The following is a 24,567-nucleotide window of genomic DNA, read 5'->3' as shown; positions in this document are numbered from 1 at the left end:
TTAAGGGCGCTGGGGGTGGGGTGCCGGCTTGGGTCCACTTGATCGGACCACTTTAACGGGTGAGGTGAAAATACTTCTTAAGAGCGTGGGCAGAACAGAAAATGGCACTGTCCTCAGAAGACGTTCACGCAAAGATCATTACTCTCCCCAGGGGCTGTTTTCCGGGTATCCCTGGTCGCGTGCTGCTGACTTAGTCCGTCAATTTTGTAACAGCAGAAAGCGAAAAGGACGGGGCTGGAACAGGCGGAAGCCGGTGTTGGCTGTAACGCATCTCCTACTGGGGGACGACGGCCCGGGCCGAGAACCAGCTGCGTTTATTGAAGTTCTTTTGGGTGGACTTTTACAATTAAAACAGCAGTCCAGGAACCTGTAGGTCGAAACTGCACAGTGTACAGTGCAGTAGGTCTTACTTCCCCCAGGCGCGCGACCTGCCCCCTTGAGCCAGTTACTTTGAAGGGTTTGTGTGTCCGTCCCGAAATAGCCTCGTCCGTGCGAGCAGATCTGCTTCTTGTCTTCTTAGACCAGTTAGAGTGCAGTAAAGAACCGACCTGCACCCTGCTCTTCTTCCCTCTCTGCCTGTCTTGGGCATCTTACGTCCTGCCTGTGACCCGTAATGTGCCTAGTTTGACAGTGTTAGGTTATTTCTGGTGTTTTTCAGTTAGGACAAATGTTCCAGGGGACATCTTTATGAACGTGCATTTCAAAATGTAGTTGTCCTCCGAGTTGATTGCATCGGTTTGCCTGTCACCAGCCCTGGAACAGGAAACGCCTGGGCTCCTCCAGTTTAACCCTGTGAACCACACTTTTCTGTTATTAATGCTAATCTGATAGAAATCCATTATTTCTATTTGTATTTTTCATATATATAAACCGTTGCATCGATTTCCCATGGTTATCTTTGGCCTTTGAATATTTTTCTTGTGAATCTGTTGGCCTTTTCTTTTGATTTAAAAGTATTTTAGGGCCGGGGATTTAGCTCAGTGGTTCTGGGGCCTGCCTTGCAAGCGTTTAAGGACCCGAGTTCGACCCCCTGGTACCAAAAACAAAAAACATTCAGTAGCTTCAGTGTACATTAATTAAATACACTTTTTATATTTTGCAAACGGTTTTTATGTGCTTTGCCACTGTTTATCTCCATCCCTTCATTTTTCTCAGTTGTTTGTGCTTGTTGAAGCCCCATACCCCCTAGATATTTAAAATTGTGTATTCAGATTTCTAATTCATTTTCTTCATGACTGCTGCACTTTGTATTGGTTTAGGAAGATTAATCCAAGATTTTTAAACTTTATTTTTTGGTGCTGTTGCTTTTATGATACTTCAACCATCTTTAAGATCTCTAATGGAAGGCCAGATACTTGCCTTACTAGGCTTGGAAGGCCATATTTATATATAAATAAGTTTTAACCCAGTACCTCTCATTTTTGAACCATTGATATATATTTTCTTTATTTTTGTTGCGGCGGTTCCAGGGATCATCTTGGGTCCTTACTCTTGTGAGGCAGGTAGTGGAACCACTGAGCTACATCCCGGTCCTTAATTTATAGTTTCTAGATCAGAACTGTGTGTCTGAAATAGTTGAAAAATACTGAAGTTTTTTTTTTTTTTCATTTGCCCAGATCCCCTACCCTTGTTCTGACTCTCTAGCTCCTTTATGTGCTTTTAGAAAAAACTTCAGACAACTCACCTGAAGAAGATCTCTCTCATCTTTCTCTCTCTCAAGGGACAGGTATTAAGAGCGGTTATTAGCATGGTTTTTAAAGCTGGTTCTTTATAGAAAAAGTCCCGCAATATTGCTTTAAATATGACTTCATTAAGGAGTTTTACAGGTGGCTAATTAGTGTGCTTGGTCGAATGGGAGGCAGAGTTGGACTAATTAATGGCTGGTTGTTGCTCCATCCTAGGAATATTTACACTCGGGAAAACACACTAGTGTTTTCTAGAATCCTAGAGCAGAAACATCTCTGCATAAATGAACTGTTTAAGTAGTAAAGATGATCCATGGCTTTGCTTAGCATTTCGGTTAGTAGAATGTAGATAATTGCCTTGGAGGAAGTGGTTTGGAAGTGTGTGAGGCCTGCAGTCTAAGTATGACTGCTCTAGGCCTAGTCTGCCGAGTTCCTTCTCCTGCCTGGTCAGCTGCGCTTTGACTTCTCTGATCCTGGGCAGAGTCACTGTTTCTGGGGCTTATTTTCTCCTTGGACTATATTTTCTGAGTGTCTTTCCAGTTCCAAAAGAGTTGTAATTTCCTTTATTCCTACTTACTGCACTGGAGCCAGGTTTCTTTTATCTACACTTTCTGCTTTTTGTTTTTTCCTGTGGTATGAGAATGCAGGTTTCCCTGCCAGCCCAAGATTCCTGAAGACATGAATGTCATCTTATTTGTATTTCAGTCAATATTTGTTGAACTAGATATTCTCTTAGTAGGGTTACAGAGTAGAGTCCTAAGACTGATTCCACTGGGTCCCCATCTTTTGTCTTTCTTTTAGATAGAGATCCTGAGCAAAAACACTTGGAGTTATCTGAATTCTTTTCAGTCTTGCATTTATATGACATTTAAAATTATTTAAAATGCTATCATCTGTATAATTAGTTATTTTGCACCTGCTTTCTCTGGTTTGGTAGAGCATGTCTGTTGAATTTTAAAGTATAAAGTTAAACATGATTTCCTCAGAAGGGTTATTCTATGTCAGAATAGCAGATTTGCAATGGCATCCTGTTTGTTGACAGATTTTTGTCTGATACTTTGTTACCTACCAAACCCTCAGGGCCAAAATGGAAGGCTACTCTTTAAAAAAGAAAAAAAAAGGCATTATTCACAAGTGAGAAAGAAAGTGTGTGGAGGATAATTTATACCAAGTCAACAGTTGAATTTGCAAAACAACAACAAAAACAGCTAGCCGGAAAGAGTTCGGAGTGTGCTAAGATCAGAGGAAATCAGGCATGAATTTGAAACCTACAGTCTGCTGATATTTGTATAAGTGCACCTGTAATTAATGCCAGCACTCTGGAGGCTGAGGTAAAAGTATCACCATGAATTCGAGGCCAGCAAGGGCTATACAGTGAGTTCAAAGCCAGTTTGAACTACATAGAGAGACCTGTCTGAAAAAAATAAAAACAGATAAACAAACAAAAACTGGAAGTGTAGCCTCTTTTGAGGACTCCCATACATAATCATTAATTTGTCATTAATAGTTCTAACTATTGTTAAAAAGAACAGTTTGGTTTTTACCTTGAGGTTGCCATTAAACATATATTACAGGGGCTGGGGATTTGGCTCAGTGGTTCCACCACCTGCCTTGTTTGATCTCCAGTACCAAAAAATAAATAATAATAATAACATGTATTACAGTAGTTTTTCTTTTTTTGGGTACCGGGGATCGAACTTGGGACCTTGCACTTGTAAGGCAGACGGCGGAACCACTGAGCTAAATCCCCGGCCCTTACAGCATTTTTTTCTAAAAAATATTCTTGCCTGTATGTGGAAACTGTTTATTGTGAAAGTCTGCTTTACCTGAACCATTTCTTTTTTTGGTACTGGGGATTGAACTCGGGGCCTTGCACATGTGAGGCAGGCAGCAGCAAACCTGAGCTAAATCCCCGGCCTACCTGAACCCTTTCTGATGTTGATGTTAGCTATAGCATGGTTGTGGTTCTGTAGAGCCTCTACTAAGTGGTGTCTTTTTTAACCTTAGGAATTTTTCCTGGAGTGGAGGTTGAGAAAATAAATCTCATCAAAGAAATTATGAAAGATGAGGGGCAACACCCATTAGTGGGGAATCTAACATCTTGTGGACTGAGTTTCTAAATAGCATCAGAAAAAGCATGGGATACTTTCCTTTTTGAGACCTCTCTCCTTCCCCCATAAGTTCCCCAGATAGATTATTTTCTTAAAAGACTATTTCCTAATATAAAAAGTGCAGTCAATAATCTTTAATCTTGGTATAACACCTAGCTGCCCAAGGAATTCTGCTGAATTCAGTAGCACCTTTATATTATGTGCATGTACTTCTAAAGAGATATCCAGTTGGTTTTTATGACAGCCTTCGAAGTCATAAGACAGCATATTATTGCTCTGGTTTACAGGCAGAGGACCTGAGGTTTAGAGTGAACGCCAGTAGCTGGAGTCCAGCAAATGCTCATTAAATATGCAATGTAATGACAAGGAGGCACAGCTCTTGACCTTGAATTTACCACCAAGCCTGTTCTTGTCTCTGGTAGGGTTTTACTGAGCATCTATGGAACTTCTGTCCAAAAATTGAAAGAAAGGAAGAAATAGTGCACGAACACACACCTTTGCTTCTGTCATAATAAGGTTTCCCAGACTCCTTAACGTCTCTCTTAACGCCATGTACACATTTTTTGATATAACAGTTGCTTGTCAACAAGCCATTGAATTCAGTACCTTGCTCAGGGGCCAAACAGCCTAACTACTGAGAAGTAACAGGAACCCCATGCTTTTTTTTCTCCCCTAATGTTTTTCCCAGTAGCCCATGCTGATTTTGAAATGATGAACAACAAATGAAATAATACAAAAACATTTGTAAAAATAAAGTGTTTTACAAATACAAATGTAAACAAATCTGGAAGTGGCAGGGAAACCCAGGCCACAATTTGTAATGGCTTATGTTCATATATTAGGGAGCCTGCTGGAACCCCACTAAATGTTTAGTTGCCAGCTGTTTGCTTTAATCTGATCTTTTACAAAAAGTGTAGCAATCCTCACTGGTGTGTGTGTTAAATACTGATGTATTTAACGAAAATGAATTCTGTGGCTGTGGCACATATTTTTGCAAATGTTCTCTATATATGAGTTGTGATAACTGGGTTAATTCTAATTGCACAAATACCGGTGGGATTTATATCTATTTTCCTGCGATAGTTGGAAAGAAGACATTTAAATACTTAGCACACATTTTGATTTTGTTCTACAGTGGAAAAAACATGTTAATTTAGAGAAATTCTTTAACGTGTGCATGCGTTAATACTACTGTTCACATAATTAAATTTGGTGGATGGCAGAAGTATTAGGAATAGCACACGTGAGATTTTATAAAATTTCTGATTTTGAGAGTAGAGAAAAAGGCAGGCACTGTGCATGCAAATTTAAAAATAATTCAGTACTGACTCCCATTTTTTTGTCATTCCCATGTTAAAAAGGGACGCGATGAAGTCTTGTCTGTCTTTACTCACGAAGTAGCAGTTTTGCAGACCCTTACAAGTTCCCATATGTTAGTGAAAAACATTTTCAAGGAATTGGCAGCATTGCACTTTGTAGCGGATGCCAGCTCCTTCCTTGGGCCAATTCAACAGAGAAGAGAAGAGGGGGGGAGCCTTGCTTTAGTGGCTGAATTACTTTGACAGGCTTTTATGTTGCCCCTCCTCTTATTAATATTCTTTTTGATGTGAGCTTGTAAAACAGAGGATTGGCTGTTAATCTCAAAGATCTCAAGGGCTTTTGGCAGTGGCCCATAATTGATGTGTTCTCATGGCTGTTGTCTGACTACTAATGATTAGACAGCAGTGTTATCTACCAGCTAAATCAGTGTTGCTTATAAATCACACTTGATAAACTGCAGTTTCATTTCTTCAAAGAGTCCGTACTTGCCTACATACTTTGATAGAACTGCCAAAGGCATTTCATGATTCTGTGACAGCTTAGATTAGGTTTATTTTTCATTTCTGTTTGACAAAATATTAGACTCTGTAATGCACATGAAAAAGAATTTGTTTTGTTCCTCTAACCAGGCGCTTGCAGAATGATAAGCAGAGAGAGAGAGATTACCTGTTCTCCATGGGAGGAAGTGCATACAGGTTGGGGTGGCAGGTCATATTTTTGCCTTAGCTACTTACTGCAACATGATTGGAGTGAGGCCATGCTGTTTGGGGCCAGCCACCAAGCAAAGGCGGATGGATACCTTTGGGGAGGTCGTTTTCAGAATGTGGGCCTGTGCTCAGATGGTAACAGGGCTGGGGTAGGCCATCTACACTGAGACCACACTTCCTGTTTGGTCTTAATATGTGCTCACCCCATGCATCAAAGCATGACTTTCTTATATAGCAGCAAGAAAAAGAAAAATGCTTTTAGAGATGGGGTAACCGCCACACTGAAATTTTGTCTGTTCTTTTTCTTTCTCCACCCCTGAGAGGATACTTGTCTGGCCACAGATAGCCTGTCCGGTCAGAACTCTGTGCGCTGTGGAGACGTAACAGGTGGTGTGTTTCATAGACATGGTATGCTTTGACTGAGAACTTACTTTCAGTCTTATGTCTTTATTTGACCACAAACTCCTGCAGTCTAGAGTTGACGTAAGCCATCTACAAAAGTAAAAACCAGAAGGACTAAATGTCTAAGGCCATTTTGCTGCTTTTCTGTAATTTTGCATATTCTTGGGCTGTGTGGTTCCAAAGCTCCTCTGAGCCTATTTGGTACCATCAATCTTTCCTTAATTTTTAAGTCACATTTTTTAGATTTCAAAGGAATAATCATGTAAGAATTTTTATTTTAAGAAATTGATTTTTTTTGTGTGTGTGGTGATGGTGGTGTTAGTACTGAGATTGAATGCAGGGTCTTGAGCGTATGAGCATATGCTAAGCTGGTTCTCATCCACCGAGCTACATCCTCAGCCCTTTTTAAAATTTTGAAACAGGATCTTGCTAAATTACCCAGGCTGGCCTCAAATTTGCAAACCTACTGTCTCAGGCTTCCAAGTAACTGAGATTACAAGCATGCAGCCTTACACCAAGGCTGAGAAACTGATTTTTTTTTTCCCTTGTAGTCTGGGGATCAAACTCAGGACCTTGTACTTGTGAAGCAAGCATGTAACCTTGAGCTAAATCACTGGCCCTGAGAAACTGATTTTTAAGATGCATTTTAAAAGTGATGCTTTACAGAGAAGTTTATATAGTTTTAAGGTTATTGCTTATTAGATTTTAATATACTAGAAAAGTAGCGATCATTAATCTAGAGAAGATAATCTTTGTTATTTAAATAGATGCTTCATTTGGTTTTGATAAAATAACTATATTAGAATTTCTAAAGTGGCCATAAAAAAAGAAATGTATGGAGATGTATAAAGCCGGGGATTTAGCTCAGTGGTTCTGCTGCCTGCCTTGCAAGCGCAAGGTACTGAGTTCCATCCCTGGTACAAAACAAAACGAACAAAACAAAAAAACAACAAAAAAAAAGATATATAGAGTATGCTTTTTATTATATAAAATATATATGTATATGTGTAAGGGCTGTATGTAATCTTAATAAAAACAAAATGTTTTTAAAGATTTATAATATTTTAAAATAATATTTCTTTATGCATATATTCATAAATTTTTATAAAGTGTATTATTACTAATATGGCAAAAATAAGCACGTGTTCTTTCGTTTTAAAAGATACCAGTTTTTCTTGATCAATGATTTAAATCATTATTCAAATCAACTTGATTTAAATTTAGCTTACTGTAATGCTAAAACTGTTCACAGATGATTTATCAACTGACTGGATATTATTATAACCTTAAAGGAAAGTAATAGAAATAAACATTTGAATGTAGTTATTGGGTTGTTGCTGCCTGTAGTGTGCTATCGTCTGGGATTGGTATATAGCATGTAATCTCCATCATCTGCTGTTTGGGCTTCAAATTCTATTAAGTGTCTCATTCATTGGTTGAGACATTTTGGACAGCGTGTAGTATGCACTGTAAAAGGAGCACATGTTGATTTCAGAGCTAATCTCTTTTGGTGCTGTGTGACTAAGGTTTAGAGGTGGCATTATTTGATAGGAATGAAGTCATATGAATCCTCCCCACACCCCTACTTTAAGAGTAGTTTTAAATATTTATCACAGCTATCCAGAATCAGTTCTGAAGTGAAACATACATGTAAAAATAAGTAAATATTCTGGAGATATGAATCCTAAGAGAATTTTATTCTTTTACCCCTCACCCTGGCCTTATTTCTTTTCCCTTTATAAAATGGATTAATAATTGTGAAAGTGTGGTTAGTAATACTCATTCTTATCCACGTTTTTTAAAATTTTTATTTATTTAAATCTTTGGTACTGGGGATCGAACTTGGACCTTCTGCTTGCAAGGAAGGTGGTGGCACCACTGAGCTAAATCCCTGGCCCTATTTATGATTTTTAAAAAATTTATTCTTTGGCAATATTAGGAATTGAACCCATGGCCTTGCATGATAGTCAAGTGTGCTACCTCTGAGCTATGTACCTAGTTCTTTTCTATATTGAGGCAAAGTCTCAATAAGCCTGATAAGCCTGACCTCAAACTTGTGATCTTCCTGGCTCAGTCTCCAGAGTAGCTGGAATTGTAAGCACATGCCACCTCGTTTGACATCTGTGCATTATTTTTATACCATTTTCTTAGAGTTCATTTCATTTGATTCTTGAGCTATTTCCATGCAATTGTTGAGGCAAATGGTGCTTGAGGTATTCTTATGAAATTGTTGAGGCAAACATTCCTGATGCCATTTTATAGATGTTGATTCTAGAAGATCCTGATCTCATTCTTAGGCTAGGATTCCTCCTAGGACCAGCTTATGGAAGAGGAAAAAAAAAATCACTCCCCACCTCCCCAAATAAAATTTTGTTATATATCTGATACTAAATAACACTAAATATTCATGTATATATCTATCCCCAGATATTTTTAAATTTTTAAAATTTTCATCTCTGTTGAAACCCATCTTTTGGTTTTTAGTAAGCATAGTGGAAAAAATTTTTTTTGGTACCGGGGGTTGCACTTGGGTCCTTGTGCTTGCAAGGCAGGCGGCGGAACCACTGAGCTAAATCCCCGGTGGAAAATTTTTAATACACTGATTTTAATGTTAGTTGTGCGACAGTTTAAACAAGTCCTGTGAGCTTGGTGCCTTGGGTGTTACTGGGAGGGTCCAAGATCCTCTGCATGTGAGAGTTAATTAAGAAAGCTTATTCAGGATCCACATTGGTTTTGTAATTCAGCCTCCTGAAGTGAAGGCCTCATTGACTTCTAGGTGGCCAGGGGCACACAGAAGGTGGAAGGACATGGCGTTTAGAGGTGGGGTCTAGTAGTTCTAAGATCAGAGTCATCTAGTAGGAAAAAAACGTGAGTGCAGTTCTGGTGGTATTTGTAGTTCCAGGTTGCTTTGGGGACCACTATGAGGCTACCTGTGGTTGTTAGGGCGAAATTAAGGGGAATGTTAGGCATTGGCCCGCTTTAAAACATCAAGTCTGTCTCATCTTGATTTCTCCATGGTGGCCTTGGCCACCGGATCTCTCAGACCTCTCTGCTGTTTGAGCTGCTCTCCTTTGGTTCTGGCTACCCTGCTCTTGCTCCTTATTACTGGGACCTCACCAAACCACCTCACTCTTTCTTCTTGCTTTCTGAGCCATTTCATCCACTTCACTGGCTTTATCACTTTCTCTGCTCCAGTCTAGTGTTCCCTTGAGTTCCAGACAGCTCATCTACCTGGTATGTAGTGCACCGTGACTGACCGCCTGCCTGAGCCCCCACCCCAGGGATGAGACAGACTCCTGAGCTCATCTGTGCATTTACCCTCTTTCCCCACCCTCCTAAGTCCAACTTCTCCTTCCCTAGTGCCATGTCTGCTGTCTCTTCCTTGGGGTTCCATCATGGCTTTCTCCCTGCCCTTCTCCCACTAGTTTTGTTCTCTCTTGTCCATTTTCTCACAGATTCTGTTGTGCCAGATAAATCACCTGATCTTTCCATGCCTGTGTTTTAGAATCCTCACTGCTGTCTTCTGACTTTACAGGGAACCTCAGATTCTTAGCCTGGTTTGGGCTTCCTTGTGAGCTGACTCCAGCCTCAGCTTACCCAGTAGCTCACTAAACTGCCAGCCCCTAACTGAATTCAGTAATAAGGCTCAGTTCTGCCTGCCCCTCCCATCCTTTTACCAGCACCCCCCACACACCCACAATGCCCTGGTCTTAACTGACCATCTTGTCTCTGACCACACTGTGCTGTGCAGTTTCCATTTGTCTCCAGTCTGGCAGAAATTTGTTTAAAGACAGAATGACTTCTCCAACAGTGAGGCGCTTTAAGTAGCAACCATTATAAAGGGAAGAGCCTGGGGTCAGTCAGTACACTGGTCAGCACAGGGTTCCTCATGCACCTTTTGGCTCATGTTGATTGCAAGACCTTTTCATAAGAGTTGAAATGGTCAATTCCAATCATGTGCCGTCTTAAAAAAAGAAAGAAAGAAAAAATTTATTTTATTTTTTGGTGTTTTGAGACAGGATCTGCTTATGTAATTGGGACTGGCCTTGAATTCACTGTGACCAGTTTGGCCTTGAACTTGAGGATTCAATCCTCTTGTCTCAAAAATAATTTTTAAATGATATAAGAAATACACGTTAACATTCAGGTAACACAGAAGACTCTAAATGAAAACTGATTCCCTTTCTCTCTGTATTTTTATTTGATTTTATTTTGGGAGAGGAGTTGAAACAGGGTCTTCCTTTGTATCCCAGACTGGCCTTGAACTTGCTGTGAAGTTCAGGCTGGCCTTGTACTCAGTGATCCTCCTGCCTCTGTCCGGTCTCCTGGTGCTGGGATTACAGGCATGTGCCATCTTGGTTGGCTCCCTCTGTGTTTTCATAGTGATGAAATTTCTGAAAAATATACAAGAAACTGATAAAAGAAGAGATTTCTTACCTTTGGACAGTGACCTATTGGTTTTTAAAACCCGCTCCATCCTCAGAAGGGAAAATCATTCTGGATCTTTGAGCAGCATTTGTGTGTGTGTGTGTGTGTGTGTGTGTGTGTGTGTGTGTGTGGCTTTATATAAAGAAACTTTTCTGTTTTGTGTGTATGGTGTTGAAATTGAACTCAGGCCTTACTGCATATCAGGCTACTGTTACACCACTGAGCCACAGCCCCAGACCCAAGAAAAACACTTGAAAATTTTGGCTTATGACATTGAACTTGGTAAAGGACATGGCATGACAGACCCCCTGCACTGGCTTACGGCTGTGTGCTCTGCTCCTGATCCTGGGCAGTAACTTCTGTATGAAGACTTCACTTTTCCTGTTCCATAAAATCAGAGGAGAGAACACACCCTGGCTCTTCTGTAGAACTGTAGTAAGAAAGGGTGTGTCTTTAAAGTGTTCTTAAGCACGGGATGGCCTGTGGACAGGTATCATGTATGTATGACAGTATGGTGCACATACACGACATGTTGGTATATATGAAAATGGATAGTAGGACTTCACGGTTTTTGTCTCTCTCTAATCATTTTGGCTCTGCGATAAACTGTGGAGAGCTTTAGCAAATTGCGGTCAATAAAATTCATAAGTTAAAGTCTAAAATCATTCCTTAATTTGTTGAAAAGGATCAGTATCGTGGGTCAGCATTTAGGAAGTAGGGAAGGAAGAGAGACAAAGCAGTAGATGTACAGCGAGCCTTTTGAGTGCAGTGTCAGCATTTTACAGGGAGGAAAGTGAATGGTAGGTAGCAAGGCAGTGTTCTGGGCAGGGAGTCAAAATCGTCCCTTGTGTGGCTTTGGAAAAGCAGGTTTTGGCCCTTTCCAAGACATGGCCTGGTCCTCACAGTGTGAGTCACACGCTCCTTTGTCATTTAATTGGCTATGAGCAGCATGTATTATGTTTACAATCCAGATGCCAAGATTTTGGTTGCAGTCTCAAGTAAGACTGCCAAATATAAGGTAAAGAAAAGAATTGCTTTAGTTAAAAAGAAATAGAAAAGATGATTTTCCCCAACAGGCTGTTCTTTTCTTGTCTCCTTTCTTTCTTCCCTTCTTAAAATTGTGTCACTTCCAGTGATTTCCAGATTTCAGCCTGACCTCAAGGAGAAACTAGGAGTCCTGCAAAGACAGGCAGTATGTTCATCACTGGTCAGTATCTGCTAGGTACACGCGTCATTCGTGTTATTTGCAATGGATCTGTTGTCTCCTGTAGGTGCATTCCTGCTAAGCAGCATCCACTGAGCTCTCTTTTTAGTCTTACTCTTAAGGGATTGGAAACAAGGTCTAACTGATAACAATGGGCTTGTGAGGCCCGTTTCAGAAATTCAGCTTTGCACAAACAAGGGAACTTGAAAAGGACTAATCCAAGAACATAGGCTTTTCTAGTACCTTTATATGGTCTCCTCTCTTTGGGATTATTTTTGTGTTTTAAGTGTCTTTGGAAATATGGCGAGAGGAGATCAGAGAAGTCCTTTGAATGAGATAGGAAAACGCTGATCATTTACTGCTACTATTTAAAGAACACCCAGGCCTGAGCAGTGAAAGATGTCAGCAGCACTTTTAGAACAGATTAAGTATCTGTCCCTCAGCAGTGGGACAGGATTCTTTGAGATGGCACAGATGAGGCTAAGTATGTGACAGCGGATGTACTCTCGGGGAAGAGCCCTCCTCTGGAGTCCCTGTGTCTGCTCCGCCTCCGCCAGTGTCACACTGGGCCTTCTCGGAGAGATTTCTTTTGTCTCCAAAACAAAAACATGCAAGGTGTTGAGTCTGGTAGTTTAATTATACTCTGCCTTTACATGTTCAGTTCCTTCTGCTGTGCTTTGCAAACTATCAAGAGGATGAAGTTAAAAACAGTTGCTGTTGTTTGAAGCTGATTTTCTACACATTGGTGGCTGTGTGTGCCTTTGCTTTGGGACCTGCACATCGGGCCACTTCTAGGGTATCACTAACAGTCACTGACACCCTGTCCCGAGCAGCCCCGGGGAGACTGAATTGGTAGCATTTTGTGATTGCAGGGTCCTGGCTGGGATGGAGGCATCATCTTGACTCTAGGGGCCAGAGGCCTGAGCATGCCGAGGCCCAACCCAGCAGGTCATCTGCAGAACTTTAGCAATTAAGGCTTTAGCAGTTAAGCAGATAGCTTTTTAAAAAATAATTGAGTTGTATTACAAATAATGAAAAAAATGGAGATAGTGATATAATTCTTAGTCAGGGCACATGGTCATACCTTTTGGATTGTTTTTTTTTTGAAGCAGGGTCTCCTTTGTAGTTCCGGCTGGCCCTGAACTCACTCTATTCTAGGCTGGCCCCAAACTTGCAGCAATCCTCCTGCCTCAGCCTCCTTACTGCTGGGATTAGAGGCGTGTGCTACAGTGCCCAGCTCTGGAATGGTTTTAGAACAACAACAATAACAGAACCAAACCTGAGCTTTGGTTTCAGTGGTGCTTTGAAGGGAGGTGTCTGATCTCCCAAGTATTTGCTTGGAACTCTTGAGATGCACTCTTTTGAACTGAACAGTAAAATGAAGTTCATGAATGTGGTGCCAGACATTCAAAAAACAGTCAGAAATTAGCTTTGGAGGAAGTTTTCATTGTGTCTTGTGTCCTACTTAACATTTGGAAGAGTTTGCCTTTGATGCTAGACCAGTATGGTTCAAATTCTGGCTTGGTCCCCACCCTAAATGACCTGTCAAATTACCTAGTTTCTGACATTCCTGTTCCATCTTTACAGTCTTGTGAAGATCATAGGAGGGCATGGACAGTCTAATCCTGCCTGAGCTTGGTACAGTAGACCCATAGTGAGAATTTGCCCATGGTTTTTTTTTGCACATAGATTGCTTTGACCATGGTTGGGGGCAAGTCCTCCACTACCTTTAGGGAAGGAAAAGTCATGTATGACTAAAGACACAGCTGTTCCAGGTTTGTCTGTCAGGGGTGGAAATTCATACTTGATGAATTTTGGAGAAAGGAGCAGTGCCTAATTCAAGGATGGAGTTTTATAAGCTTCCCTGCTTTGCTGATGAAGCAGTGACGTTGGGCAGATGCTGAATAGAGACTGTGGCAGTGGTCATCTCTGAAGAGCTGTGACTTCTGTGGTAGTGCAGTCTCTTTCTAATGCTTTTTAAATTAACAGGTGACTTCGAGCAGTCTCATAAAACAGCCAAATATGATGATAAGGAGAACACATGAGCATTAAAGCAAGCGTGTCCCAGCATGCCTGTGAGAATGTAGAGGTATTAATTCTGTGCAGATGCAACACCCCACCCCGCTGGTTGTTGATAGTCTGAGAATCTCAGGACCGAGGGGTGAAGAGCAAGCCAAGGTGGAGACTTGTGGCTGCAGATGGAAGGGACGTGGGGCAAGCTCCTCATCGGGTGTCACCTGTCTGCAGCCCTCGGCTTGCCCTGCTCCCTCCTGGAAGTGTGAGCCCTCAGGCAGCAGAGCCACCTGTGACCGCCTTGGCGGCATCTGGTCGAAGTAGGAGTGCCCACGGGGTGCTGCCCAGCCTGGAGCCCCCTCCTCCTGAGCTGTCAGGTTCTAGATGCTGAAAACTGTCCCTGGCCGACAGTGTCCAGTGCTCTAGTGACGAAAGGCTGCTGCCACCAGCACCGTAGCTTTGGAGCCTTTCTCATCAGCACTCAGGAAGCCCTTGGAATGAGGTGGAAAGAGGAAATATTGCCGAGACCTCTGCAGACTCTTTCCTCCAGCTCTCTGCTTACACATACTAAGTGCTGCTGTCTGTGTGAATAACCTTTTCTTCTCTGCCTCCCTGGCCCTCACGGCCCCCTCCTCCCAAGCTCTTAGACTCTGGCGTGATAAATAGCCAGGCTACCGCTCAGCGTGCACCAACACCTGGGAATAATCATGCAAAAATAACAGTGAGAGACTGCCGCGCGTCTGTTCTTGACATTAACTTCCCTCAGCTTGACAGGCTGCCACCACCAGCTGTTAGACTTATGGGTGGTTTTTTTTTGTTTTCCCCTCCTGGAGATGGCGGCTTTCCTGCTTTCCTCTTTTGGGCTGTAATAGGTTACATCAGTGTCCTATCAAGACAGAAAAGACCTCTGATAAAGAAGCCATTGCTAAAACCAGCCAGTTCTTTATTCTGATCTTTTACTCCAGTTATTAGCAGTATTAGACCAGTAATGCCCCACTGATTTTTAAATGAGGACTGTCTGATTAGAACTATGTTAGGCTTTCTCCCCCTCCCAGAAAGTTATTCATAATTGGCTCTCTTGAATTTCTTTTGAATGTAGTAAATGCTAACATTTGGCCTTATGAGACTAAACCTCTTATTGATTTCTTTTTAGTTCAGGTCTGGAATATATTTGTAATAATGATAATAATGTTGACAGTGGAGATAGCTCCTATTTATTGAGTGCTACTCTGAACCAGGCCCTGAGCTTTTTTTTTTTTGGTATGATCTCATGTAGTAGTCACATTACCTAGGTACTATTTTTTTATTTTATACATGAAGTCGGAGTCCCAGAGTGATCAAGTGGTTTGTCTGAGCTTATGTAGCTAGTGGTCAGGTGTTTTGCATGCAGACCACCACGGACAGTACCTTGGACGCAGCTCTGTGATTATGATTCTAAGTTTTCTCTACTTCTGTGATTATAGTCGTTATTGATTGGGTTGATGTGTGATGCAGTTTAGGTGACTAGGAGTAGACTTTTGGGTTGGCAGTACATGAAAAAGAGGTGCATCTGGGACCAGCAGGAGACTCGTAGTACTCTAGGACTTACTGCTATAAAAATCTAAAATGGGGCTGGATTAAGGGAGTTGGCTGGGGCCAGATGCCAGTGTATGACAGAAGCAGTATTTCCCGAGGCTGAGCTTCTCTGGGTTAAGCCCCTTTTCTTATACTTTTGACACGCTTCAACTGCTCTTGACCATGCACTTGGAAGGGATTATAGATTTATGTTAAATATAGTAGGATGTAAAAAAAGAGCTTTGTAAGGTTGTGTGTGGGGTTAGAGAACTGTAATATCCGATGAGGGACATTCTTTTTTTAATATTTAAAGCCAGTGCTTAGTGAGCTGTGCAGTATGCTGAGCATTCGCATTGCATGAATCACCTCATGGACTCTTCACTACAGCATGCAGAAGGTAATTTATTATCAGTCCCATTTCTTAGCTCTAGACATGGAGCCTTAGAGAAACCCAGTGAATTGCTCAGGGTCCCACATAGCACGTACTGCTAAGAACAGGTTTTGAACTCCAGGCTGTCTTCAAACAGAACCCCAGGTTCATCCCCTTAGTGTATTTTTTTTGGTACCAGAGCATGAACTCAGGACCTTGCGCTTGAGAAGCAGGTGTGGCACCACTGAGCGAAATCCCCAGGCGTCCTTAGTACTTGTGTTAATTTTCTGTGGCTCCAACCGAGTATGCCGCATGCCTGAGATGAATGTCAAGGAGGGTAGTTTTGTTCTCCTCACGACTGCCAGGTTTCACTCAGCTCACGGTCCCCTGGCTCCTGGGTTTTGAGCACAGGCAGAGAGCGTGTCATGCAGCAGAGCTTCTCACCATGTGGACGACAGGGGTGAGGAGAAGAGGTTGGGGACAAAATGTATTAGCTGTGATCACAAAATACAGTGAATGTTTAAAGTTTAAAAATTCATTACAGTAAAAACCCATTGCCATTAATTCCCCTTAAGATACCTCCCTACCTGCAACTCATTTCTCCCATCATTCTTGCTAATTTCCGAAGCGGTTCTGGAGTCCTCTTTGTTGAGTGTCTGTCGTTGTACTGTTTTGGCTGCCTCAGTGTCCCGAATTGATTCAGAACACTTGCTTTGAATGGTCATTGTGACTTTGGGGAGGAGACAGAAGTCACCCAGAGCCAGACCCTGCGAATAAGACGGATGGGACACACTGCAGTGTTTCTGTAAGCCCGCCTTTCCTTAGATAGCGCTTAATAGCAGTGTGCACTGTTTCTTTTTTTGGGGGTACTGAGGATCAAACTCGGGACCTTGCACTTATGAGGCAGGTGGGGGAACCACTGAGCTAAATCCCTGGCCCTGTATTTCTGATCACGCATTGGAAAGACACTCACGAAAGAGGACTTCACAAAGTGGCAAGAGCAATAGAATAAGTGTGCTTGAAAGGGAAGGGGAGTATTTTGAGGAGGATTAATATTAATGTGTTTTTCTGCTGTAATAAATTTTTAAAATTTAAATGTGCATCATACATTCTGATCAGTCATTCTGGGCACATCACCCAGCACGCACTCTTTTCAACTAGGTCCCTCCTTTCTACATTCCCATCACCTGCAATGGCCCATCAAATTATAGACCCATCAGTGGGTTTAACGCACTGGTGAGGTCAGAACCCTCATGATCTCCCATTTCCCCAAAGCCTCACCTCAGCACTGTTGCGTTAGGGACCACACCTTTAACACACAAACCTCTGGAGGACATTTCAGACCCAAACTATGACACTATGTCGCCTCCTCACCAGAGGAGGTGCCGTGGAAACTGGTGTCAGCCTCTCTACCCTAGCAAGCTTTGCTAGGCTGACAAGACTGTGGTTCAGTGCATGGATCAGAGACCTGAGAAATCAAGGTGCAGTGGAGTGCTCTTTTGTATAAGGCAGAAATTACTACCGAATATCCTTTAAAGTCCTCTTTTACATATGGTACATGTGGTTTCATGTGTGACACTGTCAGCAACACAAGAGAAGTGAAACTTTTCAGGGAGAACATCTTCCACTGGGGGTATCACCTGGCAGAAAGCAGTGGCCACATTCTTTGAATTATTTCCCTTTCAGCCCTTTTTGTCTCCCAGTGTGTGTTGAACTCTTTTAAATTTTCTACTCCATATTCTATTCTTTTATGCTCACTTGAGCTGCTGCCAGGTATAACTTACTGCTCTTGCTCAGATATGAGCCACAGTTTTCTCTGGAATGAGTAGGCTGGAGTAAGTGGTCGATGGACCATTCCGTGGTTGTCTCTGGAAAAGGCCAGTTCCCAAGCTCAAGCTGCCTGCTCTGGGCAGAACAAGAGGGAAAATAAGATAAGTTCTGCCTTGGCATTGATGCCATGACAGTTGCGGGCTCAGAACAGCACATTACCCAATTACTCTTTTAAGAGAAATTCAGACTCTTCTCTAATGTTTAAGTATTGGGGAAGAAATTGGGATGTTTTTAAAAGTAGCATACTTGGCCAATAAAACACCTCTGAGAGGGGCCCTACTTGCTTCTAGTGCCCTCTGCCCTCCCTTAACATTTGGTGTCTTCCCTCATCCCTAAAATCTTATGGGAAGCAAAGGTATTGAGAAGAGCAGGCAGAGTTCCCTTTCCTTTCACCGATAGTGCTGATCCCAGTACCTGTGGAATGGCAGTTTTGCACTACATGAGGACATTCACATAGTACAGAAACTAAAGGTGAAATTCACTCATGTAACCAAAGGTTTGAATCTTTAAGATTGTATTACCTATCAAGTTTAAGGCATTTAGACTACAGTCACGTTGTGGTACGACTTAGGCTTGAGTTAATATTTATTGTCATCCTCTCTGATCCTTACCTTTCTCATTTAAAAACATGTCGGAAGGGGCTTCATGGTTCTTTGCATGATAACATTGTTGAAACTTTTATCATTATATTTAGATTGTGTTAGAGAAATAAACACAGTTAACTTGTTTGTGGGCCTAGGGTACTGGGGCCTCTCCCCTCAAGCCACCTCCAGATTCTGTAGAAATTTGATGTTTGGGCTGAGAGTGTCTTAGTAGTACTGTGTGGGCTTAGCAGGTACAAGGAAGGCCTTGGGTTCAGTTTCAAAACGAAGGAGGAAAAGCAGAAGGAGGAGGTTGAGGGAGTATAAGGAGGAAGAGAGAGGGAGGGAGGAACTTGATCTTTGAAATTACATAGCTATCCTAAATAGTATGTGTGGGTGTACCTGTACCCAAATATATCTGTAAGTGGAGTTATATTGAAATAGGGATTTAAAAGCCTGGCGTGGCGGAGCATGCCTGTAATCCCAGCACTGGGGAGGCTGAGGCAGGAAGATTGCTGTGAGTTTGAGATCAGCCTGAGCTACATAGTGAGTTCCAGGTCAATCTTAACTATGTAGTGAAATCCTAAGTAAAGCAACCAGAAAAACAAACAAGCAGACAAACAAGGGATTTAGTCTAGAAACTGTCGTGATAGGTTTTATCAATTTTAAAAGGTTGAAAATACATTTTCTAGTTGATGAAAATGAGCCTCAGAGAGGCTAAGTGACTTTCTGTGGTCACAAGTTTATTAGTGTTGGAGCTGGTGCCCAAATCCTGGAGTCAGCCTATCCGCCTTCCATAACTCCGCAGCATTCATTGCTCCATTGTGTGTCCTCATCTCCAAAACCAGAGTTGATACTTCCTAAGACGACCCACCTCTTTGATTTTGATTTCCTGTGCATATAGTGGAAATTAAATTTGTTGTTTTAGGGCCGGGGATTTAGCTCAGTGGTGCTGCCGCCTGCCTCACAAGAGCAAGGACCTGAGTTTGATCTCTGGTACAAAAAAAACAAAACAATTTTTGTTGTCTTGGTGTTAGTCTCTCAATCAGACCACATAAGGTATATTTTAACAATATTTTTCCATTTTGTTCTTTTGGTTTATATGGACAGCATTATTACAGTCAATTTACAGCTAACTATAATATGAAGAGTTTGTTGAGAAGAATGCAAAAAATGTACAGCATTAATGGATATGTATGTGTGTGTCTCTGTGTGTGTGTATATATATATATATTTGTGTGTGTGTGTGTGTGCGTGCGTGCGTGAGCGTGTGCTGGGGATCCAACTTGCGCCCTTGTGCGTGCGAGGCAGGTAGTGGAACCACTGAGCCAAATCCCTGCCCCCTGTCATTGTTTAAAAATTAAACAATAAGTTGTCTTAATCTCAGCGTTTTAGTTGCGATAAGGGTTAGAAAGCAGCAGTACATTTTTCCCCTCTTTACACTCCCTTCCTCAGAGCCTCTTTTCTCCCATTTACCAGCCACGTTTTGAGTAGGAACTATCGGTGTGAACTTTGATGCACATGGAACGGCACTGACATGAAAGCATAAATCCCCAAATCTCGGAGGTGGGCTTCCAAATGCTTTTCTTTCCTGGACTGTGTGATCAAGAATGCAGAACGATAAAAAGCATGGAGCAAGAGAAGTGCAGGGCTGTCCTGTGGCATCTTGGATCACTCTGGCAAGGGAACACCGTTTTGGTGAAACGCAGACTGTAGAAGTAGGTCCTGTAGTCATTGAAACAAGGAGCCCACACAGATGACTGCCTCGGCTGCTTAACTAGGAGCATACTTTTTCATCTCATTTGCTGGAAACATACTCCTTTTTTAAGCAACAAAAATGTTATAATATTGCACCTGTCATTGAGTAGCTACGATGGAGACCTAGTGATGTGTGCAGAACGGGAGGTGGGTATTCTACCAGAGAGACCCTCTGTATACCCTTCATATTTACAGCTTGTTAACCCAACTGATAATACGTGCGAGGTTGGCTCGCTCTTGTGTAGGCAGTGTCTGTGTGCAATGCGAAGTTGTAGATAATCCAAGTCCTAGTACAGATGTACAGATGTGTTTGAGTGGCTTTTCACAGCACGTAACCCACACGTAGCAAAGTCGAAGCTGCTCTGTCTGTAGCATTGTTAAGTGGGTCAAATGAATGAGTATGCTGGTTGGTGACAATCATAGGCTTCTGTTTTATCATGGCCAGATTTTGAAAGTTGTGACGAGCTCTTCTCGCTGCCCTCCCAAGGATAGGGGTGCAAAGGAGCTATCATTGCTCCATAAGCTATCTCTGCCTCTCTCACTCTCTCTTTTTGGGAAACTGGGGATTAAAGTCAGGACTTGGACTTGCTAGGCAGGCCTGGCGCCACTGAGCCACATCTCCGGCCCTAGCTCCATAAGATCTTAAGCTGAGCTGTTTTCTATTTCCTGGATTTAGAGAGAGATTGCTCAGTCTTAGTCAGGCCCATTAGGGATCTTGACCAGTTGAACCACTAAAGGATTTATGTATTGGAGGAACTCATGTTCTGTTGATGTTGGGCGCATGCCTTCACTTCTTGTCTATGAATTCTGCTAAACTTTGCAACAGAATATTTAATTAGGAATTGATGCTAACTACATGCTAATAATATCCAGTTTATGTGTTTCGGTGTGTGTAATCAAGTTATGTATTTTATATATTCAGCAGAGTAAGTTAATATATTTTAATAGTTATTTAATTCATTATGGTTTATAAAGTACTTTGAAAACCATTTTAGTCCATCTCCTGTACTTAAATATCTGGTGATGTAGATGTTATTGTTTATTAGTATTTATTAAACTTTCTCCATTGGAAAATGTAGATTTGAAAATTAAGATTTCAGTACAAGTCAGAAAGCATTTTTCGTTTACATTCAGTGAGACTAAAAGGTCATCCATTGGTGAAGTTAGAAAACCCTTGAAGGCCTACGTATAATCGTGGAAACTAGTGCTCTTATGTTAACCTTGTTCCCCTTGAAAAAATAAAATGCTCATTCGAATCTGCTTTGTATTTTGGCCCATGAAATGCTCAGCGCGTATTATAATTGCAAATGGAATTTGGAATGATGATGTGTTCTAGAAGCGATGTTCGCAGATTGCATTGCAGAATGCAGCACCACTGCAGTAAGCCTGTCTGTCTTTCAGGTTGACCCCCTGTTTACAGTGCCAGCACCACCGCCACCGATTTCCAGCAGTCTCACGCCTCAGATTCTACCCTCCTACTTTTCCCCATCTTCATCCAATATTGCAGCACCCGTTGAGCAGCTTTTGGTTCGGACTCGGTCTGTGGGTGTCAATACATGTGAAGTTGGAGTAGTGACAGAGCCAGAGTGTCTTGGGCCCTGTGAACCCGGGACCAGTGTGAATTTGGAAGGGATCGTGTGGCATGAAACAGAAGAAGGTAAATACAATTTATTTTTATTTATTTTCTTATGCCTTCCACCCATGCTGTATTTCTGTCCACCTGTGAGGGGCAGTTGTTTTGTGGTATTCAGAGAGGGAAGAAGAGCAGTTCATAGGCTTTATAAATTATTGTGGAAATAAGAACTGTGTCCACCTTCTTGTTCTTTTACATGTAGGGCGAGTAAGTATCCTTAGAAATGTTCTTGCCGCTATAAGGGCCGACACGGAAGTGTTGTGGGAAGTGGGGTTGGGGGCATCGGTCCTATAACGTATTGTGGATGTTGAGGAGGAAGCTAGATCTCAAGTTTATTGTGCACTTGGTGTGCTAGTCTGTCTGTCTGTCTGTGGTGGCTTCTGTTTACCTTGGGAGTGGAGAAAGTGTCTGCACATAGCAAGGACCGTTGTCGCGATGTGGCTTGGCCTGTTGGTGCTGAGCTAATGAAGGTCAGAGGCTCACGCCGTGGTGGAGCCAGGCATCTCTTTATGGCCAGAGCCAGAACCTTTCCTGCCCCTTGGCTCAGCAAGCCATTCGGCAAGCGCACTCCATTCATCATGAGGGAGACAAGGTGCAAGAGAAATGGATCAGTCTGTCATTGCTACAGAAAGTATAAGTCAGAGAGTGTGCCGGGTGACAGTGGATCCGGATCGGGTTGGCCACGTCTCACAGCACACGGTCCTGGGGGGGAGAGTGTTTCAGTGAACACCAGCCACTGTGAGTCGAGAGCTGCTGTGTCCTTTCGGAATGGAGAGAGGAAAAGAGTAAGGGAGGAGCACACTGAGGCGGGTCAAAGGAAATTGAAGAACGGGGAGAGCGTTTTCTCTCCTTTCCCGCCAGCTTGGTCAGGGTGAAGAGATGACAAGGTGAATACTGTGGCGGTTTGGGAGAAGCGTGAGGACAGGACAGGAGTCCAAGAAGGATCTGTGACTCAGAATCATTCCCCAGATCCCTGCAACACAAGGAGGGAGAAACTGAGGGTGAAACTCAGAGGAAAAGGTAAAAACCATGCAGAGGAGGCTGATGGGGAGGAAAGGGAAGTGTATGCTGGGGATGTTTCCTGGACAAGAAGGAGCTGAAGTTGTTTCCAGATAGAAAAAGATTTTTAGAGAAATCTTTGAACTTGTTCACATTATATTACCTATAGACTGTACCCTTGTGTGATATACTTCATAATTAGATAAAAGATTTTGTAGTGCCAATAAGGAAGACAAAAGCTTAATTTTCCAAGAACAGGGAATGAAAAAAAATAACAGCTGCTGTGTGCTCTCCTCCTTGTTCAACCGGACATGATAGTGAAATTTACTTCTGGCTTTAGAAATGTCATAATTTTTGCATCTTCTTCTTTTGTACTTTTTGTTTTCTTAAAAGATATTCTAGAAACCCATTTAAAACAGTGTTGTGATGTCACATTGCAGGAACCGATGTACAAGGAGTCAGAATAAAACTTTTCATGTCTTGTTGGTCCATTTAGGACAACTTTGAGCTGTACATTTCAGCTGTCCCAGAGCAGAAGTGGTAGAGAAGGGCTGCAAACTGTTACCTCAGTGTGGGAAATAGAGAAGAAGAGTCACAGGATTAATGCATTTCCATTGAATTAGTTGAGGTGACATTTCCAGGAACAGAAAACAAGACCAGGATAGAGTGGGATTAACGGCCATAACACAAAAGTCAGATTTCCTTGACCTTGGTGAGCTCATGCAGTAGGGTGAAGTGCTGCCCTCCATTTCTTTGCCGTGACTTAGCACCTGCAAGCCCATTGCTCGTCATGATTTTATTCAAATAAGTGTAGGGTGGGGCAGAGTTCTGCAGTGTGACCTCCGTAGGAGGTGGGTGTTATTAAATTAGCCACCAACTTTCTGGGACAGCTTGGGTTATTCTTCAGTTTGCCTAGAAGTCTGTTTAGTCTTTACTTTTAACCTGAGCCTCGAATAAGAGAGGATTACTTAGGAAAAAAAATCTGCTTAGAAACTATAGTAGTATTCAAGTTGAAGTGGAAATCTGATCCTCTGTCAATGTTTAGAGCCGTAAGACATTTTTTATTATTTGCTAGCGACACAAGAAAGCCTTAGCAGCTCCGCCCTTGCTCTGAGGAATCAATCCGGATTCTGATGTTCCCCTGATTGCAGTATGTCATTCATCGCCCGTGGATGTCTCTGCTGACTCACACAGCAGGCTTGGGCTTTAGAAGGCTGCCAGGCAAGGAGCAGAGATCTTCGGGGAGCTCCCACTTTGCCCTTGCAGGCTCACATGTTCAGGATTGGAAATGTGTGGATGTTTACCGCGATGGCAGAAAGAAGCTGGAGCTCTGAATGGTGTCGTTTTTGCCCAAGAAAGCTAAACTTCTGACCTCCACAGGTCTAAGAACACACCTTGGTGGAGGCCTGGGTTATAAGATGTGTGTTTAACGTGCAGCCATTTTCAAGAGCATTCCTGTTTGCCTTTCCCTCGGTACAGTGTGCTTAAAGCTTTTATACCAATTTAAAAATTAAACCCACTTGACCATTCATTTTTCTTTCAGGAAAAACAAAGAGACACACAAGATACACTGGGAGCCAGTAATTTGGCAGATCTTGAAGATGGTTTAGAGGGAAAGGGAGGGGAAAGTAAGACACAATAGTTTTGTCCTTACCAAACTGTCCGTGCCTTTTTTGCCTCATGCCCTGTAGATTGAGTGAGTAAAACTCCTTTCCGGGTACTTTTATTTTGAGGGTATCAGGAGAGTGGTGATGTTTTTCACAACTCTGATTTGCTGTATGTGTGGGCGAAGGATGTATTTGTGCATTTTAAAATCCCAGAGTTAAGTATCGATGTCTGCCGTCTTTCAGGGCTGTCGGTTCTTGTGGTTTTCTTTGGTGGTGATGAGGAGCAGCAGAAGGGCACTGCCAAGTCCCCATTTCCTAAGTCATTTTTCCTGGGCTTGGACCTCCTCATCTGAGGCGAGGCCTTT

General features: G+C 42.3%; 1 protein-coding gene across 4 annotated transcripts in view; it reads left to right on the top strand.

The window, feature by feature from the left end:
• Positions 1–24,567, top strand: part of Znf608 (zinc finger protein 608) — a 98,410-nt gene that overhangs the window by 19,354 nt on the left and 54,489 nt on the right. For 2 of the 4 annotated variants that reach the window (XM_033766397.1, XM_033766402.1), the window contains exon 2: positions 21,365–21,620. The exons of 1 other annotated variant lie outside the window; for it this stretch is intronic. In XM_033766397.1, the coding sequence (XP_033622288.1) occupies positions 21,365–21,620 (256 nt within the window). Of the gene's footprint in view, positions 1–15,800; positions 15,822–21,364; positions 21,621–24,567 lie in introns of those variants that run through there. One more of the 4 variants, XM_033766404.1, reaches the window with a different exon arrangement.

This window comes from Fukomys damarensis, unplaced genomic scaffold (genome assembly GCF_012274545.1).
Source record: "Fukomys damarensis isolate Sample0158 unplaced genomic scaffold, DMR_v1.0_HiC HiC_scaffold_3, whole genome shotgun sequence".
Taxonomy (NCBI): Eukaryota; Metazoa; Chordata; class Mammalia; order Rodentia; family Bathyergidae; genus Fukomys; species Fukomys damarensis.
This window is presented reverse-complemented; position numbering and strand designations above follow the sequence as displayed.